Below are 18,493 nucleotides of genomic sequence, written 5' to 3'. Positions count from 1 at the left end.
TGGCGTTAATATTCATTGTTTCTAGTATTGTAATCCTTGTTGATGAGTCGTAATGATCTCTGTGCCTTTTCGTCTCCCGTTGGTACTCTGAACTATTTTCTTCGATTCGCTTATGTTACATGTTACATTTGGTATGTTACATTACGGGAAACGAAGTTACTAAAATATATTGATATATTTCTACAACTTTGAAGTTATTTCAGACTTCTATTCTTCCTGTTTTGTTTATTAGTTCATAAGATTAAGATATGAAATGTTTGAAAGCGTACTGTGTGCTTCTAATTACATGTCACCGTAAGTGCGGAGATTTATCTAGCTATATGTTGGCGTTAATATTTCGCTACGAACTGTTTTATATTTTAATTGTTATTCTTTCTATAGATGGCCAATCAACAACCTCCTAAGTCAGAGTTCGTGGTACGGGTACCCAGGTGAATCTATGGAGTTCTATTCTCTTTTCCACTATGTTACATTTGCGGCCTAATACTAATGACAAGAAGATTAAATAAGGTTTAGAAAGACACCATTTTGAGGTAAAATTTTAATAAGATGGCTTAGTAGGACGTTTTTCTATCTACGTTCTAACATCATAGATGTCAGTTTTCTGTCATTAGGTTCCTGTAGTGGTTCTTGTTAGAAAAAACACTTAAACACGCCTGGCTCTCTGTTATCTGAATTCTGTGGTTTTTGTCGGCGTTTTCAACAGTTATCTTAGGAAGAGCGAGCACAAGCGTTTTTCCGTCCTGAAATTCAATTCAATGGATCATGTTGATACATCAAGATGGACTGCAGAAAGTTTAGTTTACATGGAACGCGAAGATAACAAGAATGTTACACTGAGCTCACAAACTGTGCAGGTACTTTTCTTCGCTGTACGCCTTTTATTTAATTTTAGGTCGTGAATAGGTCGTTTATATTCGTGAATCCTTCGCTATGGTCCCTCTCTCACTCTGTTTGCTTTGCTCACTTCTACGACCTTTTCTGAGCTCATTTGTAGTGTAGTACTCTGTTGATTAATAGTTTTCCTTCAATGATGTTTCTTTTCTTTGCAGAGTTTGGAAGTAGGAACAGAAAATTGCCAGTTTTCCTTAATGTGTTAAGTCGGCGTATAAAATCCTTGAAGAAGCGCAGTTATTCCAGGAATACGGTGAAGGTTCCGAGTATGGAAAAGCGGCGAGAGAAGAAGCACGTCGGAAGAAGTACGGCCGACAAGCAAAATCGTACAAACTGGACAACCAACCATGGCATCTGTCATTTGTAGAATCAGGTGAAATAAGCGAAGGTTTTCAGCCATTATTCTTGAGAAATTATTGCTATTCTAGATGGAAGAAATCGGAAATTGAAAAGTATACGGGAAGGGGGTGCCGGAGAACATGCAGATTACTGGGTGTTTTTGAAGTCTGGTGAAGAATTTCTTGCCTACAAGGTGAGAATTTGTGAATAGTCTTTGTTGAAAATTTTAATGTTCCTCTCCTATTTTGTGCAGTTTTATTTCTGGCCTTAAGGTAGACGATTGGCACAAATTTCTACCGGCCATTACGCATAAAACGCTGGATATAGATCAGGCAGAGGAAAAATTCTTAGAGTAGGATTATTTCGTTGCTTACTTTCTCCAATTTTCCTCACTTGTTATTCTGCGCAGAGTTTTTGATTCACATGTTCTTTTCGCATTTCCTATTGCTTTATTTTCAGGCGTAACAAAGTAATGAACCAGTTTGCACTAAAGGCCCAAATAATGAGCCAACTTAAAGCAGGTGAAGAAGACGGTGAGCAACTGGAAAAGCCTACAAGATCATTAGTACGTGCCTTTCGTTTTAAGTTTTGTCAAAGCGCAAGTGCTGGCGTGAACTGCGGTTATTTTCCTTAGTTTGTTCGCAGAAATACCTCTTTTTTACAGAAAATCAAAGACGGGTACAGTTCTTCGGATTCCGATGGTGAAGATGATGATCGAAATGACGAAGATGCTACACCAAAGAAGAAAGAAGGTGTACAGAAGAAGAAGAAAGCACATGAAAAGCCGAAGAAGAACAAAAGGCCGCATGTTGAAAACGGAGATGAAGTTGCTAGTGTGTTCTTATGGATTATTGTGTTATATCAGAGCTTATGAAAAGGTATCATTCTTTTCAGAGTACGAGTCATCCGATGGTGAAGATGAAGGCAGAGAATATGATTATATGTCCGATAGTGGATCAGATTCAGAGTGAGTGTATTATTAATTGCATTGAGAGAACTGCTTCTGCATCGGTCTCAGGTTTTCCTGATGTTATGACATTTAAACCTTTCAAGATGCTTCCCAGATCACAGCAAAATATCCGGCGGTTTTTTTTTGGGTGGGGGTTCGCGGATTTCGATGATGATTCAGTAGTAGCTATGAAATCAGCTACTTCTCCATAAGTTCAGACATTGTTGTTGGCGTCTTTCCCTATTTCGGAATTCTGGTCATTTTTAGATTTCGATTTTTCCTACAAACTTTTGCATGCTTTTCTTTCCACATCTCTCTTCGTTTTCTTTTGACCTCTTGGTTTTTCCTTCTTTCCATCTACATCATTACAGTTTTTGTTCCCTGTATATTCGTCTCTACATAAATTTACTTCTGTTCTCCTGCAATTTAGTCGAATTATCCCGTTTCTGAAGTTTTTCAACCGCGCACTTCCTTTCCTACATTCAACTTCTTTCTTTCTTTGTTTTTTCTTTGTTTAGTCGTTCAAGTATTTTTTAAACTCTTACACTACCGATTTTTTACTCTTTCAAAGCTTGCTTTCTGCTCATTAAGTTCGCCCTGCACATCCCTTGATTTTTCCCTTTTCCATAAGTTGAACACTGTCACCATTCTTTTATTCCTTTCATTTCCTTCTTCAGATTTTCTATTTTCTCCGCGTTTTACGGAACTCTTAATTATTTTGAAACATTATAACTTCAAAGGCAAAACTGTCTTTTTTCGGACGTATATTCAGTGGACACCTTTCTGACCTTTTATTGACACGTTTCAACATCAAGCATTAATATCCTATAAGAGCCCCAAAATGAGCTTTTAACTTAACATTTGTAACAAACATCTAACAAATCTTAGTCCTAAACTGTCCTCATTATGTACAGTTTCTAAATAGAAAATCTTAATTAACAGTTAACATATCATTGTTCATTAACTACTTTCATCTTCTCCTCAATTTGCTCCTTCGAACATCTACGTTTTACGCTTTGATTTTCATGTAGATTAGTCTGATCAGAAAGATGTTCTTTGTAGCCGAAATACTCGCATTTGAAATTCCCCGATTCTGAGATAACTTTACCTGAAAAAAGCACTTATTTTAATCATGATATTTCACTTTACTAATTGTGAAATTCTATACCTATAGTGCATTGGCCCACATATTTCCACGACCCGCATATTGCTAGATGGCAAGCGGCAGTTGGACTGCCGTGTGATACGAAAAGTATATTACCTGAAATTTAAACACTTTGAACTTTAAATACAAGTGGATGGCTGTAATTTTGACAGCGCTGCTGTATTGATTCTACGTTGCATCGATTGAGAACTTTTGAGTTATACCAAAATTTAGTGATTGTCAAGAACGAGGAAACTTGTCCACGCCTATGGCCTAATTTCTGCAGCACTAGCCCTTCTACAATGAACAACTGACCCTTTTTCCAATCAATATAATGAATTATAATCAATTAACAATTTGAAAAACATATTTCAAAGAATAGACATTTTTAAATTACCCTGAAATAAAATGTTGAAAATCCTAGAAATGAACTCACCCGTAGGATATTTGGCTAAAATTGTACGTAACGTCTTAATTACCCGTGGAATGCATCCACTATCACCTCCAGTTTCAGGAGGTAGGACAGGAAAAACAGGTGCATACGTATCGTCCACATTTGGATTCATCTTTCTGAAATCACGAGTTGAAATTTCGCCTCAGAATAACGTCACACTTAGTTTTCCACAATCAACTCACTTTATTTTATCCATCGTTGGCCAGCCTGGCGGTGACATACAAACATTCAACGATTCACCTAATCCTGGTTCGATCCATACGGGAGGTGATGTTTTTCTAACGGCGAGAATTTCGGTCACTGTTTCCACGCAACGTGTGAATGGTGAGCAAACTACGTGATCGATAGCCTCAGAAACAAGGAAGTTCCCGACTTCTCGAGCTTGTTGGTGACCTCGAGGGCTGAAAAAGAAATCTTTCTGGTGAGAATCTTCTAGTTCATGCGAACCTCACCTCAACGGTGGATCATCCCAACGTTCGGCGGTGTTTTTCCATGCCTTATCTACGTTATCTACACGTTCACCATGTCGAACGAACCAAAGTATCCGACTGGGATGCTTCATACCTGGAAAAGATCCGAGACAAGCTAAATGAGGTGGTTTCTGTGGAAATAGTAAAAGATGTAGTCTATTTAACGAAAGGCTGACGGGTATGAAAGAATCCTACGTGGGATTTGGCCCGTAGGGCAAGTACAGGAATCCAACAAAGGTCTTTTAAGGTTGCTAAAACATTCCAGAACACCCATACTGTTTGATTTTTTTTTGCACGTTGACCCATGGGGTCCACCCACCATTTAATGTTAGGAATGGCCGGGGGCTATGCCACACACAGCAGAAGGTGAGAAACTGGGCTACGTCGCACACAGCAGGAAGTGAGAAACTGTATGGATCACCCTCTTAGTTTACTTTTAGACAAACAACTTTGTTTTTCGCTTATCATGGTTATAACAATTCATAATAATAAACATGTCTGATAATACTGACGCCGATCTTTCATACTACAAAATACATCTGGGATGAGATCAATCCACTGAATAAGAACCGCTATGTAGGTAAGATAAGTAATGGACTACTGGATTCGCCTATTTTTGTCTCCCCCTCGATGTCTGGATCCTAGGATTTCCGTCATTTTTCTCGATTTCAAAATCTGTCACTGAAAAGCCAAGTTCTGTCTTGAGCACACTATTTGAAGAAAGTTTGATTATACATTTCGAGATTTTAAGTATTTTTTCCAGGATATCTTAGAAGTTATCGAGATTTTGTTGTCGTTGACATTGATCTTGGCAACAATCAGTTAATGGTTCTATGTAAATAGTTTATATTATCTTGTGCTATATTATGAAAAGTTATGCAAATATTAAATGAGCGCCTCTAACAAGGATTGGTTAGTCCAAGATCAACTATGGTTTGCCGAAAAGTGGGAAAGAGATGATAATTGGATTTCACTTGACGAAAAAAATAAACTGCGATTAATTCATGAATAATTTTCATTCGATCAAATCCCAAAAGGTTTAGATTTTCCTTTTTTAGACTAGTTAAAGATTTCATGAAGGATAGAATAGATTAAAATAATTGAACTAATTGTACTAGAATTCATTTCTACTCAAGTTTCAGTCCCTCATTAATGTTTAAAAGATGACAAAGTTATGAAATGCGGATGAAAAGTTCTTCAATATGTGGTACGGCGTTGCGAGAGAAGTGACATCGATTTATTTTGGCTGACGTCAATTAGGACAGAACGAGGGCGGGTCTTCCTCGAGGATCAGCTGAGATATTATTACGCTCACGAGAATGAGAGTTGGATTAGAAATCGAAGATCAAAACAAATGATTGAAAACTGTAAGCGGAGAAGTATGTTGGAGAGAATTGCGGTGATGATTGTGTGACACCTGTCCGGCCGAGAAACAAATGACGTCCCACGACGTCATTATTACTTACCTACTAGTGTTCCGCTTCGAGCCGGAAACCTAAAAATTAGAAAACAGTATCGTGAGAAGAGCGATGAGAGAAGAAAATAAGAGTTAAGGGGTATAGAATTCAAAACAAAACTTTCCTCCGATATAAGAATGAATAATAGAGCTACTGCGTCGAAAGTAATCAGACCACGCCCACATTTACAAACAATCAACGAGCATCAAACAGTCATCGTTGTCGAGGAATGCCTGGAAGTATCGATTCAGTGAAAAAACTTGAGTGTATGCAACTGGTTTCTGTTTACCTTTTCGGTGAGGCTCGGCCTCGAAAAATAGGAGATTCTAATGCCATGGCCTTGTCAATTTCTGACGACTTTTCTCCTAAAAAATACAGCAAAGTGTTTGGTATGCAAAAAACTCTATGTTTTGATATTTTGTGTGAACGGTCCTTCAAAATATCTTGATTCAGACGTGAAGAAGTCCCGGGCGATGAGAAAATTGAAAAACAACTGGTTGGTGTTGGCGATGAGGAAGGGCTTAAAAAAATGATGGATTCCGATGAAGAGACGGATAGCGATGAGGAGGATCTGAGTGAGTAGCTCGTGGTCAAATTAAGTTTCTTACCCTAATAGTTTCTAATTTAGCAAAGAAACTTTTGAATAGTGACGGAGAAAGAAAAAAAGAACACTTGGATATTGAGGAGAGAGGTAAGTAGAGTTGATTGTTTTCTTTTCCTTAGATATTATGTCATTATCGTTCTACTATTTATTATTTCCTTAGATAATTTAGTTGTAGTTGTTATAACCAGTAGCTTAGAAATTTTGAAATCTTCAATAGTCTATTACAGTAACTTTCGACAGTTCGAAGGAGTTTTAGCATGTTTTTTCCCCCACTTTGCAAAAATGTATGTTAAGAAATGTTCCGAATAGACTCAGAGGTGCACTATTGAAGTTTGCATGCTTTTTTTAGTTTTAGAGTTTCACAAGCTATCTTCTTCCTAGGATGCACAGTTCTATTTTATCCATCTTAAAGTAAGGAAAATAAGGTTCCCAAAATAACGCAGAAAAATTGTAAGAGGTTTCAAACAATGGCAAAATACTTCTCAAAGAGCAGTGTTCATATTTTTTCCTGAGATGTCATACTATTTCAGAATTATTTGAAACATTTCTCTAACAATTTAAACTTTTTGTTGGGGATAGTGCTCAAATGATTTTGATGAGGGATAAAATAGATGTGAAAAACAAGGATGTTCAAGTACAGAATTCAAAATTTTAAAAGAAATCTTTTTCTAAAAATCTTTTTGTGAGTAATGATTTTTACAGACTCTTCTGGATCTGATACTGATGATCCGGACAAGGAAAAAATTGATTCTGTCGTGTTCATGCCGGTAAGTACTCGTTTCGATTTGGTTCTACTTATTTGTACATTTGTTAAAGGATATTGGTTGTTCTTCAAGTAATCGCTTAGTCAGTAGTAAATCAAATCTTAAACTCATATCAACAAATGATTATAAATGAGTACCATTTAGAAAAAAGAGGTCCCAAACGGAGGAGAGGCAAGCACTAGCGCTACGTCTAAAAAACGTCCAGCTGAATCAGATCCATCAGGACCGGAAGCGTCCAACGATGCGAAGCGACCAAAAATTGAACCTCCACAGTAAGTACTACTGCTGCTTATCATGAGAAAGTCCCACATTTCGAGATCAATCGATATTTTAGTGTTCCTGAGGGCCTAAATGAGGAAACAGTAAGGAAGTACCTACGTCGTAAACCACACACCACAAAAGAACTGTTGGCAAAGATCAAACAAAAGTGCGGTGATATGACAAAGGCGGAGATAGTTACTAAATTAGCGGCGATCCTTAAGGTTATCATTTAACTGATTATTTTTCCTTTATCTATTAAATGTTCTCACAAGTATTGGAATGGTTTTTTTCTTCTTTCAAACGATTCTTCCAGAATTTTCCTTTTAGGCGATTGAACCGCATCAATTCAAGCAGAAACAGGGTAAAAAGGACGTACTCTTCTTCTCACTTACCAACACCTTAGCATAATTTATTTATGTAGCGTTTTTCGTTTGATATCACCGTATCTTGTCACTTATGCGGTTGCATTGTGATTTGTTTGTAAGAATTGTATCACTGCTGAGAGAAAATTTTGTCTTTTTTATTGTTAATCATTTTTAATAGTTGTATACATGTCTAGTAAGCTGCATAAGTTGTAAAGTATCATGTTTATAGAAATCACATTGAAATTGGTGTTATTTTCTTTTTCTTCTTTGAAGTCAGGATGCTATGTTGTTGTGGTAAAGGTCGTTTCCGGTTCAGAGAGTTCGGTACTAATGAGGTACAACTTCAAATTTCCTTAAATGATATGAAAACAAGAATTATTTATAAAATGTCTTGTTATGAGTTTGTTAAAAAAGTGTATTATGTGAGAGTCCCGCTCGATCCCAAACGCTACGCTCTACGGCGCCTTTTCGAGCGCGGCCGTTTGCGCCGTCACACCAGGCCTCAGGTCGTTTTGACCCGATCGTAGTTGTGACCTGACGTAACGGTCCCTGTGACACTTTTATTCTATGAAATCATACCGCATGCTCCGTTCTTCTCGTGTCCATGCAGAGAGTACTGCTACTGACCTTTTCAATGTGATTATATGCAGGACCACTTTTTTTCTCTTTTTTTTTTGTAGTTTTACCTAATTAAACGTTTAAATGTTACACTTTTTATCCAACAATAAAGGGGGAACCATGAGCACTTTCATAATGAGCGGAGCTAACCGTTCGCCTACTAATTAATCAAAAACACTAATAGAGTATACTTTGTTTATGAAATTATTCGAAAGAGAGAAATGAAAATCATGGACTTATTGTCGTGGAAAAAAATGACAGATTTACTAGCAAGATATTATAGTATCTCTTTCCTCTTTCATGATATCCAGACATCTTGTTACCTTAAATTTATTTACTTCATGTTAATAACTACATATTTCGTTTAAAACCCCGATTGATTATCTCAAATGAACTGCATTCGTTCAAAATCCTGATGATACAGAAATCCGTGATCTTTTAAGGACTGATCCTTCACTATCATCACTGATGGATATTTTTACGTTGCTTGATATTGTTTTGCTTCCTAACTCAAAGTTGTCTGTCCCCTAACTGTATATCATAAATTACAACGCGTTGTCTTATTGTAATGTAGAATTATTTATTAGTCGATGATAAACTCATAAATAGTCTTGTATGTATTCACTAAATCGTACATTTGCATACTATTAAGAACAGTTGTATAAAAGATGTGACTCTGAACATTTCCACAACACAAATAGACTCCAGGAGGTAAAGATTTCGAAGGAGATGATGAATCCTATGTGTAAGAAGGCGAACAAGAGGAGGATGGATATTTCGACATTTGATCGCATATCACAGCTCATAGAAACCGGAGTGTCGGGACAAAAAGAACTTAACAAGACGATTGATCAAAAAGAACACACGTGTATTTAAGAAAAACAAGTCAGTTAATATCTTCAACAAAGTAAACAAACAAAATTTAAAACTAAGGATAAGAAAACGATGGCAGCAGTGTTGTCAAGGCTTGCTCATAATGCAACATGTAACACTTCAAAAAAGCGTTTATGGGAATTTTTGTTAAGATTCTCCTCGCGGCAATACTAAAAAAGAGCGAAATTCAGGTTAGTGAATAAATGTGACATAAAGACGTAGTCAAAACCTTCAATCACTTCAAATTTTATGTCTATGTAGCTCAAATCATAGAAGCAGCGCTACCAATTGTTTAGAAGAAAATCAAAAACAGAGATAAAGCAGAGGCAATAACTGACTAATTTGATTATTTGGATGCACACATAAATCGTTCTTAATAGAAGTCCGTTTCTCTGAACGTCACTATAGCAAATGAAGTACCATAAAGCCTTTCAATACCGCTGTCCACCGTGACCAAATACCATAGATTTAAAAACTCCAATGAATTCAATGAAAGATGGTCACACCCGCATCATATTTGGTTGCCAAAGGAAAAAAAATAGCAAATGGAAATAATGGATAAACCCCAAAAATGATACGCCAAAAAACTCGTATACAATTCTAAAAGTAAATAAAACTGGACATGAAAGAGAGATTCTCGGAGTGATCACCTCGAATTGCATTCATGAAAATATTCTTTACTGATTTTCTCGCTTGTTCCGGCTTCTTCTACCCTTCCTTTGATGTTGTGTATTACCAACTACCACTGGTGCACTACAACTGGGTTCAGCAGCTCCACGCATTGCTGCTGTTAAAGTCCCAGGAGGGTATATCGACATGACATTTGGCCTGTTTAATTGGATTATATAGCACAATCCACATAAGAAAAGGAAAATACAAACTTGATGCTAGTGCAAACTCACCCGTAAGGTAAACCTGATTGATGTTGCTGTTGTTGTTGAGGTAAACCGTGTCGTAATTGATACTGAGCTGGGTTAGGCACAACATTCTGTGGATTATAATAAGCTTGTCTCATCCCGGGAGGTGGAGCCACTGCCATTCCAGTTGAAGACAAAGCAATCTGAGGATTTACAGCCATGGAGGGAAGAGCCATAGCTGGAGGAGGCCGCGTAGTATCGATGTATGGTGGTACCATTGTCTTGAATCGAACAGTTTCACAATGACTCGGAAATCTTGAGAGGTGCACACCGTTGAAAAGCATATACTTCAGACTGAAGCGTTATTTTACTGATCAAGTACGTACTACGTGCTGTACACGTACAACGACAAAAGATGGGCTATCTCGTTATTTTTTATTAGATTGCAGAGTGACTAGTACGATCTTCGTGTAAGCGTCTTTCAAAAAATTTCTATTGACTTTTCTAAGCGCTATTAAGATGTAAATAGTTAGTATGTGCTTCGAAAGTATTGAAAAATCACAAGTTCACAATTTAGTCTTAGTTTAGTTAAAAAGAAAGACTTTCGTTATACTTTATTCAACAATTTTATTCCAGGAATAACAACCCTGATTTAGACTTCCAAAACATTGTGGTTTTAATTCACGCAGAAGTTCCATGGCTGGAACTAGTTCTTGTTTAGAAAAAGTTAAACGTTGATGGTTGAGTCACCGTTGTCTCAGTTCAAAGAATCAGTTAACTTCCGGAAAAATCAATGACTTCATGTGGAAGTACGAATAGAAAATAATATGGAACCCTCGACATGTGCGCATTGAATTTTTTAAAACATCGAAATATTCTAGAGTTAACCAACCTGCTTCGTTCCTATGGCCATAGCATAAGGTATGTGTTGCTGAGGTTGTGCGATGACGTACTGCGGATAAGCATTCATCGGTTGCTGAGATGGAGGCGGCGAGGTGACCATGCATGACTGCTGCTGTCCAATCACATCAACTGGCTGACCTATCGTATTAGTTTGCTGGATAGGTAATCCTACTGGCGGGTTGGACATCGACAAGAGAGATGCGGGTTTTTGTTGAGATGTTTGTTGTTTCTGTTGCATGGTTGTAGTAATGGATGACTGTGGTGTAACGCCTTGTACGTTTCCCATAGAAGCTATCATAATTGGACCTCCTAAAGCACCATCGAGCGATGGTCCAGTGATGGTCCCTGCCAATGGCAAATCGGTGAAACGCGGAACACGGATCTGTTCGGGTGATTTGCACCTGAATAACATGAACTAGTTCGGAGAAAATCACGTGATTGCATAGGAATGTAGCAGAGTGAAATATCCTTTGCAATTATTTCCAGAACAATCGCGAAGAAAAAAGCTCTCAATACATGAATGAGATAGAATCACAAGAAAAAAAAAACCACACTGTTCTTGCACGAATACTATACAAATCCCCTATATATTATTTCAAGGAATATTTCATTCCACTTGAATCTTTTCCTAATCGCCTTCAAACCTCTTATCTTTTCCTATTTTAATATTTGACCGCCAAGATAACCTTAAACCGAAGTTTGTGCATCCAAAAATTGCATCTACATGTACAGAACAGTGTATGTGGATGCAAGAATACAGTACTACAGAAGAACAACGCTAACAAGAGTATGAGCTTCAAAATGTTTGCTGAAGCAGAGAATGAACATTCAAAAGATGCATCACCAGACGACGACCAGAGGACGCTCCAAAAAGAATAACATGTTTCATTTTCCAACTCAACTTTTTCTAACTGGGACGGAAAAATTAGATAAGAAAAGTTTCCCAATTCCACAATTGTGACGATTTTTTCTGTCAAAATAGAAAAACAAACTTGCCTGCTTACAACCGCAACATTCTGCGCACATTGGGTGTTATCTGGTTTGTACTCAGGTCCCATGATACGATCTCGTGCTTTCACATATAAAGCTTCTTTTTGCTGAAAAAAAAGCCGAAATATTTCTTCTGAAGACGCATATTGTAATAATAAAGAGTAATGCACCTCTGGAGTGAGCTGATTTCTTGCTGCTTCTTCAGCTTTTGCACGCTGAGCCTGAAACTTTTCTTCCCGTATCTTTTCACTACTCTCAGGACGTCTAAGGATCCTGACAGGAGCGGGTGGCGCACCTCCTGGTCCCGCTGGTATCACTGACGGAGAAGGAATCAACGACGGACTAGAATTTTGTGAATGAGGAGAGAAAAAAAAACTAATAAAAGAGAGCAACAGCCGTACTTTAACCGGGCTTCTTCCTGGCATTTCGCTGCCTTTTCCTTACGGGCTTCTTTGTCAGCTTGTGCTCTTTGCAGAATGCGAACCTGAAACCAGTCGATCACATAAATCGGTACGAACAAACAAATTCATTTATCCACAAATTCCTCGATTTTGAAAGATCTTCTCTTTTTTCCTCGTGTTTTACGTTGATTACGCAACAGATTTATTTCTTCTCTCTCCTATTCATTCATTTATTAAATGCTCACACTTCCTTCGCACTAAAGCATGTTTCTCACATATTATTTAAGCTTAATGTAAATCAGAATTAGTGTTTCTAGCAACATCCCAAATTACAAGAAAATTTACGCGGAAGACACGTCTCTATGGGAACAGAGCGCTTGCGTGACCTGAAAGCGCCCCTAGCACAAGAAATTCAGCATCGAAAAGCAACGCGGTGGTTAATAGTTGGCCATGGACGAATTAGAATGACGCGTCATTAAGCATCTGGAACTGAACATGCCGTGTTTTCAGAGTGATGTGAATTTCGTCGAGAAAGAGTTGTTTCGCTAAATTGATGGAATAAAATATATGCTCTAAATTTGTTAACTTATTCAAAATGTAAGGCTTGAAGGACTCGATGTGATACTCACCAAGGTCTTTCATGGAGGAGAGGAAAAATGTATTGGATTCTACATTCACAAACGTTAAGTCTCAAGAGTAAGATAGGGTACGCTATCGAACAACCGGGAACGATTTATGATGAAAGTACTACGCGTCCTGTTTTCTTCCAAGATAGTTCAAGAAACTTCAAACTATTTTTTCTTTGTAAACTAGCTGGAAACCTACGCGAAAATTGCCCTTATTTCAGCATTTCGGTGTCGGTTTTTGGGATGTACTGTTAATTGTATATAGTGTAGTTATAATATTATAACACTGTATTGTATTACTACTTATATTCCACTTTTTTACCACTGATTCTCCAGAGACTATAAAATCGGGGAAATCTTAGGACATTCAATGAATTTTGAAACAAAGAATAGAAGTTCTGAGAACATTTTGCTAATACGTATGGTGCTCGGCATAAAGCTGTAATGATAAATTTGTTTTGCCAAAAAACACTTAAAATTCAACCCCCAACCATCCAAAATTTTTCACTAGCGGAAAGTCTGCTAGCCCAGAAACAATCAAATCATATGACGAATAATGTTGATTATGAATAAATCATTGTAATATATTCGTCATGTGAAAGAATTGACTCTGAAACGAACATGTAAGAATCAGATCTTAAACCACATTGCAAAGAGATACTGAAATATTAGAAAAACGTCAACTGCCGAAAAACAAGGATCTTCTATGTCAGTTGCCCTTTTCGGCGAAGGCAGTGATTGTTTCTGCACAATGACACAGCGACAAAAATTTTAAATTGAAAAATAGTGTTGCGTATCATTGTAACCTCATATAGCGTAAAAGGAAACGGAAACGAGTCCCAATTCACATACAATTTCAAACTCGAACTCACCATCATCGCAAAAATTCACTAGTTGAAGCATTCAAAATGATCAGAGGTTACAATGATACGCAACACTACGTCAGTTTTAGTCATTAATGACGCACATAATGAGCAAGAAGACTAGAATAAAGCAAAAAGATCTCATGGTCTTAAAGCACTCACAAATACCGCATTTATTTTCCAAAAAAATTGTGCTTGGCTCAATATCCGTAGAGAAACATAAGGACAGATCTCGAAATTAGTGCGCAAATTGGTGAGATTTGCTTCGTATACTGTACGACTTCAAAAAGAAACTTAATAAAATAAAATCATGCTTGAAAATACCTGCTTGAAGCGTTCGCTGAGCTGCTTCTCCATGCTCTCACTTGCGCCGTCATTTTCCCAGTCCTCGGCGACATCACCAGGAGACGAATCGGCACTTCCAGCTAAAGAAGAACATAATGTTAATGAATAATCAAATAAAATCCCAATACTCTGTGAATTCAGTCCTCAAAAAAAGCTCAAAAACAATGAGAATATCTGCAACATGTAAAAGCTGTTGTGGAAACAATCATCAACGATGCTTGCACATTTCCAATTCTTAGTATAATCAACTAGACTTTATTTCAGGAAAATCGGAATTAAACGCTCGTTTGCTGCTGAATTCAAGATGCACTACAGGAACAACGTTTAATGTGAAAGTGATTCTAGCAAATTGAAATCAACACGCATTTTCAAAAAGAAACATTAAAACCCACGGAGAGCAGGATCCACAGTGCTCATTCACCTCGATTGACCGAATTTTCAGAAATATCGATTGGACGAGAAACAGAAAAAAAAGAGGTAGAAGATTCACAACAAGTAGTTTGAAGTTTAAATATTGATCTAATTAGCCGAGCTGAAAAAAAAATGACAGGAATCGCGTAAACGTCTATGAAACACGGGTATTGGGGGGAAAAAAGAAATAGAAACGTCTCGAAAACATGTGAACGACAGGAAGCGCGGAACATTAACAAACACACGCATTCGGCAACATTCACAAAAGATTATCAGTTCGTGTCACGTAACATTGAGCGGTGGCCCGGTGTTTAGCGTAATTTGGAATGATGCGATGCGATTTATTGCGCTGTTATCGACAACGTACGTGTTTTCTTCTCACTCGCACATATAGCTACCACGGTTTCCTTGAAAAATAATGTACTTTTTATAAAAGACGAGGGTGAAGTGCAGTAGGAGGACGGGGGACACTCAACCACCCTCTTATTTTTGGAAGTAACTAACTAAATCAGTCAGGGTCTTAAAATCTAAGCATTAGTATAACTGGATCTATGAAATAGTAAGCTTAAGTTAATAAGAGAAACAAGAAAGATATAGTCAGGTCAAAGCGACATGAAACAGGGTGCAGTTGCGTAAGCGGTTACGCTCGAAGCGGCGCGGTGGAGATAGCGGTTGGAATCGTTTTGGGACCATCGCGAACTGGAGTAATGAATGGTGATAGAATGGGTCCTAACCCGATCCTTATCGCAACCTCTTACGCAACTGCACTGTGCTTCATTTCGTTTTGGCTCTACCGCAGAGCTTCCAAAAATAATAGCACGGTTGAGTAGAAACCTCTCCTCCACCCACATTTTCCCCAGAGCCGGTAGTTGCCGAGGGGGTTTCAATAATAAATCCACCCTGAATTCAAGTTACTGGGTTAACTATGGCTACGGGTTGAGCTTTATCGGTTCTGTATAGGACCCTCCCCCCTATGAGTACCTAATGCAGGAATCTATGGCGAGAAAAAAAGAAAAAGAAAGATTCCCATCGTTCTATGGTTTCTTAGGCACTGTAACGCAGGATATTCTTGGATAGGATATTACTGGATGCAGGATATTTCTGGGTACTGGATATTTCGAGAATATTTTGGAAGCAATGGATAAGATGGTGTTCCTGAAACATTAGCGGAATTCAAAGGATTCAAAAGATCTAAATAGAAGGGGTCCTTCTCATCACACAGGGTACTTCCCAAAAAAAAAGGAAAAGGGAGCTGGGGGACGCCTAAAAAGTGGTCGTAATGGCTATCTAAGCAAGCGTTTCTTGAGGTCTGAGCCACCGAACACGGTTGATTCATTCAGTAACAACAGTAATTAGCATAATTACCTCTTAATTGACCTATTGTTTTACTATTTATACATAATTATTCGCAAATTATTATATTAATTATTCGTTTTATTACATTGTTTATTTACTATTTACTATTATTATTTCATCCATTCTATTCATTCTATTTAATTTCATTCTATTCATTTTTTTTAAAATCAAAATTCCTCGCAATGTCTTCCTACTGCGTGGAGGCTGATTGGGAAATATTTTCAAAAATCACTGTCTATGAGGCCGAATCAGCGGGAATTTCCAAACGCGTATTCATTTCCATAATGGCAAATGATGACTGCCGTTAATTTGTTGACTCCTCGTGATTTCACTCTGATTACTATGTGGCCAGAGCTTGCATCGAAACCCAAGGAAGAATTTGAGGAATGATTTGCTGATCGTGGGTTACTATCAAACTTCGTTGAGTGGCTCAGAACTCAATTCACCTCCTCAGGTAGCCAACACGACCACTTTCTTGTTGGATCCTCCAACTCGATCTTTCCATTCAAAACCCCGTGAAATACCTATTTCGGTTTTATGGAAGGTAACCGACTGGTCCCCCCCTCCAAAGTTGTTATTTTTGAATTGAGAGGTGTCGGCCACATAAAATTCAGGAGAATGACCTCCTTAGCTAGAAAATTTGAACACTGTAAAGGCAAATAATGAGTACTCAGAGTAAGAGTAATGTACACAGTACGGACAAAGCGTATAGCCGACTAAAGTGATGTGCAATACCGTGCTGCACTTCCCCACGGCGCTCTTGGCCTATCTACAGTAGACGGGTTCGTGGCGAGACCCCGTCGAGTGTGCTTTAGTGCTGGGACCAGCTACCAGCCGCCAGCTATCGAACGACTTTGTTTGAAGTTAAAGGCATCACCCCACGAATCTGAGGTGGTGCAGATTTCAGGCGGAGTATTCTTATAAGGGATAGTAGATTATGGAGAGAGAGGTGATTCCGTCCATTTTTTCCTTGCCGTAAAAAACGGCCCGGAAGATACGGCTTCAGGCGTTCTGGCGCACTATTTTTTACAAGGAGTTCGAAGCAGTTCTGACTGTGTTAAAAAATAGCGCGCCAGAACGCCTTGAACACGCGCCGCATCCTCCGGGCCGTTTTTTACGGCAATTAGGAAGAAAGTGGACAGAATCACCCTTCTCTCCATAATCTACTATCCCGTATACGAATACTTCACCTGAAATCCGTACCACCTCAGATTCGTGGAGTGATGCCTTTAACTATGATGGTCACCTCGATCGGGACCGCTCGCGCCATATTACATCATAGAACATCATAAACAACAACCATCTTAACAGGGGAATGTAAACAACAACATTTGTATGGGACTGTTGAGATGGCTTTTGGCAGTTTTTCTGTTGCCCATGTTCGACTGTCTTTGAATCTCGGCATGTTGAAATGTAGTTTTTAATTGCTTTTGTTGAGCTGTAGCCAAGATTGGTATTGATCGCCTTTATTAAACAACAGCTGACGTTTCGGCGTCATCGCCTTCGTTAGAGCCTCATTAGCTAGACTTGGTACCGCAACAGATCACCACGTACGTAGTTTTTCTGTTACACAGAGAAGTTCAAGTTGATGTCTGGCCAGAATTTCATTAGGAGAGGACAGATTTGAGTCATGAGACATCGTGAAATGTGTGGGCATAGTTGGATCAGAACGACATGAAGCACGGACAGTTTCGTGAGCGGCTACGCTCGAGGCGGCGCGGCAAAGCGTAGCGGTTGGGATCGTGTAGGGATCTTCGCGACGGTCACCTATCTCTGTACTTCGCCATGGTCCCACCTCGATTCCAACTGCTGTCTCTATCGCACCGCTTCGAACGCAGCCGCTTACGCAACTGTCCGTGCATCATGTTGTTTTGACCCGACTATACCTTCTCTTGGCAGCCGATTTCAAACAGCTCCGGTGAAACACGGGCGCGTTTGCAAAAAAATCATCGTTCCCGCGAAAAACGAGTGATGCAACCTTCAGATCGTCAAGTGGCCCCGATCGATATTCATCATTTGGATGCGCGTGTGTGTAACCACTTCCTGACTTTTCTCTCTTTCTCTTTTTCTCTTTCCTTTCTTTTTAGCAGGAAGGTCGTTGTATTCATAACTTCCAGAACGATCGTCCTTCGTTCAGGTATTCAAGGAGAACTGCAAACTCATCTTTTTCCGATCGCATCCAAGCCAGTGGCCCCGATTGATATTCATCATTTGGGTGCGCGTATGTGTGTTTTAGAAAAACCATTTCCTGACTTTTTCTCTCTCTTTCTCTTTCCTTTCTTTTTACTGATGGAAGTAAACGGATGGATTTGAGACGTTTCATTCTCGCTCATGCGAAAAATGGCAATTCACCTGGCGATGAGCCACCATACAGCGTCAATGAATATTTAATTAGTGATGTTAAATGGTGCCTATTCAAATAGAGGTGATTAGTCGATTTTATGGAGAATCTGGAGTTTACAATCTTGCGCAGAATTTCAATAGCTTTTTTCCCAAAGTAAGATTTCATGGATTACACTAGTTGTAAGACGCAACAGCTGGAATCCACA

General features: G+C 38.6%; 3 protein-coding genes across 8 annotated transcripts; 1 reads left to right on the top strand and 2 right to left on the bottom strand.

The window, feature by feature from the left end:
- Positions 1 to 381: 381 nt before the first annotated feature.
- On the top strand, positions 382 to 7,744 carry RB195_020722 (uncharacterized protein; the record flags this gene model as incomplete). Of its 4 annotated transcripts, XM_064189144.1 has the most annotated exons (14): positions 382 to 431; positions 716 to 857; positions 1,141 to 1,267; positions 1,323 to 1,426; positions 1,506 to 1,585; positions 1,693 to 1,798; positions 1,898 to 2,066; positions 2,128 to 2,200; positions 6,161 to 6,282; positions 6,336 to 6,398; positions 7,014 to 7,078; positions 7,220 to 7,347; positions 7,410 to 7,557; positions 7,664 to 7,744. In XM_064189144.1, the coding sequence occupies 14 exons, from the start codon at positions 382 to 384 to the stop codon at positions 7,742 to 7,744; spliced, it is 1,458 nt and encodes a 485-aa protein (XP_064045024.1). The 4 variants fall into 4 exon arrangements, with proteins under 4 accessions (XP_064045024.1, XP_013297165.2, XP_064045027.1 ...); XM_013441711.2 differs by lacking the exons at positions 6,161 to 6,282; positions 6,336 to 6,398; positions 7,014 to 7,078; ... (1 more) ...; positions 7,410 to 7,557; positions 7,664 to 7,744 and having other exon boundaries at positions 2,128 to 2,204; XM_064189143.1 differs by lacking the exons at positions 382 to 431; positions 6,161 to 6,282; positions 6,336 to 6,398; ... (2 more) ...; positions 7,410 to 7,557; positions 7,664 to 7,744 and adding an exon at positions 2,955 to 3,003 and having other exon boundaries at positions 759 to 857.
- Positions 3,133 to 4,556, bottom strand: RB195_020723 (uncharacterized protein; the record flags this gene model as incomplete). 2 transcript variants are annotated; one of them, XM_064189146.1, is made up of 6 exons in its annotated part: positions 3,133 to 3,290; positions 3,351 to 3,443; positions 3,763 to 3,896; positions 3,963 to 4,181; positions 4,233 to 4,344; positions 4,427 to 4,556. In XM_064189146.1, 6 exons carry the CDS (start codon positions 4,554 to 4,556, stop codon positions 3,133 to 3,135), a joined length of 846 nt encoding a protein of 281 aa, XP_064045026.1. The 2 variants fall into 2 exon arrangements, with proteins under 2 accessions (XP_064045026.1, XP_013297164.2); XM_013441710.2 differs by lacking the exon at positions 4,427 to 4,556 and having other exon boundaries at positions 4,233 to 4,342.
- A 2,125-nt stretch (positions 7,745 to 9,869) lies between the features above and the next one.
- RB195_020721 (uncharacterized protein) lies at positions 9,870 to 14,594 on the bottom strand (the record flags this gene model as incomplete). 2 transcript variants are annotated; one of them, XM_064189142.1, is made up of 9 exons in its annotated part: positions 9,870 to 10,020; positions 10,095 to 10,330; positions 10,942 to 11,353; positions 11,949 to 12,049; positions 12,113 to 12,163; positions 12,221 to 12,284; positions 12,344 to 12,426; positions 14,157 to 14,257; positions 14,570 to 14,594. In XM_064189142.1, 9 exons carry the CDS (start codon positions 14,592 to 14,594, stop codon positions 9,870 to 9,872), a joined length of 1,224 nt encoding a protein of 407 aa, XP_064045023.1. The 2 variants fall into 2 exon arrangements, with proteins under 2 accessions (XP_064045023.1, XP_064045022.1); XM_064189141.1 differs by having other exon boundaries at positions 12,113 to 12,284.
- Positions 14,595 to 18,493: the final 3,899 nt, after the last annotated feature.

The sequence above is a fragment of the Necator americanus genome, chromosome II (assembly GCF_031761385.1).
Source record: "Necator americanus strain Aroian chromosome II, whole genome shotgun sequence".
NCBI classification, from domain to species: Eukaryota; Metazoa; Nematoda; class Chromadorea; order Rhabditida; family Ancylostomatidae; genus Necator; species Necator americanus.
This window is presented reverse-complemented; position numbering and strand designations above follow the sequence as displayed.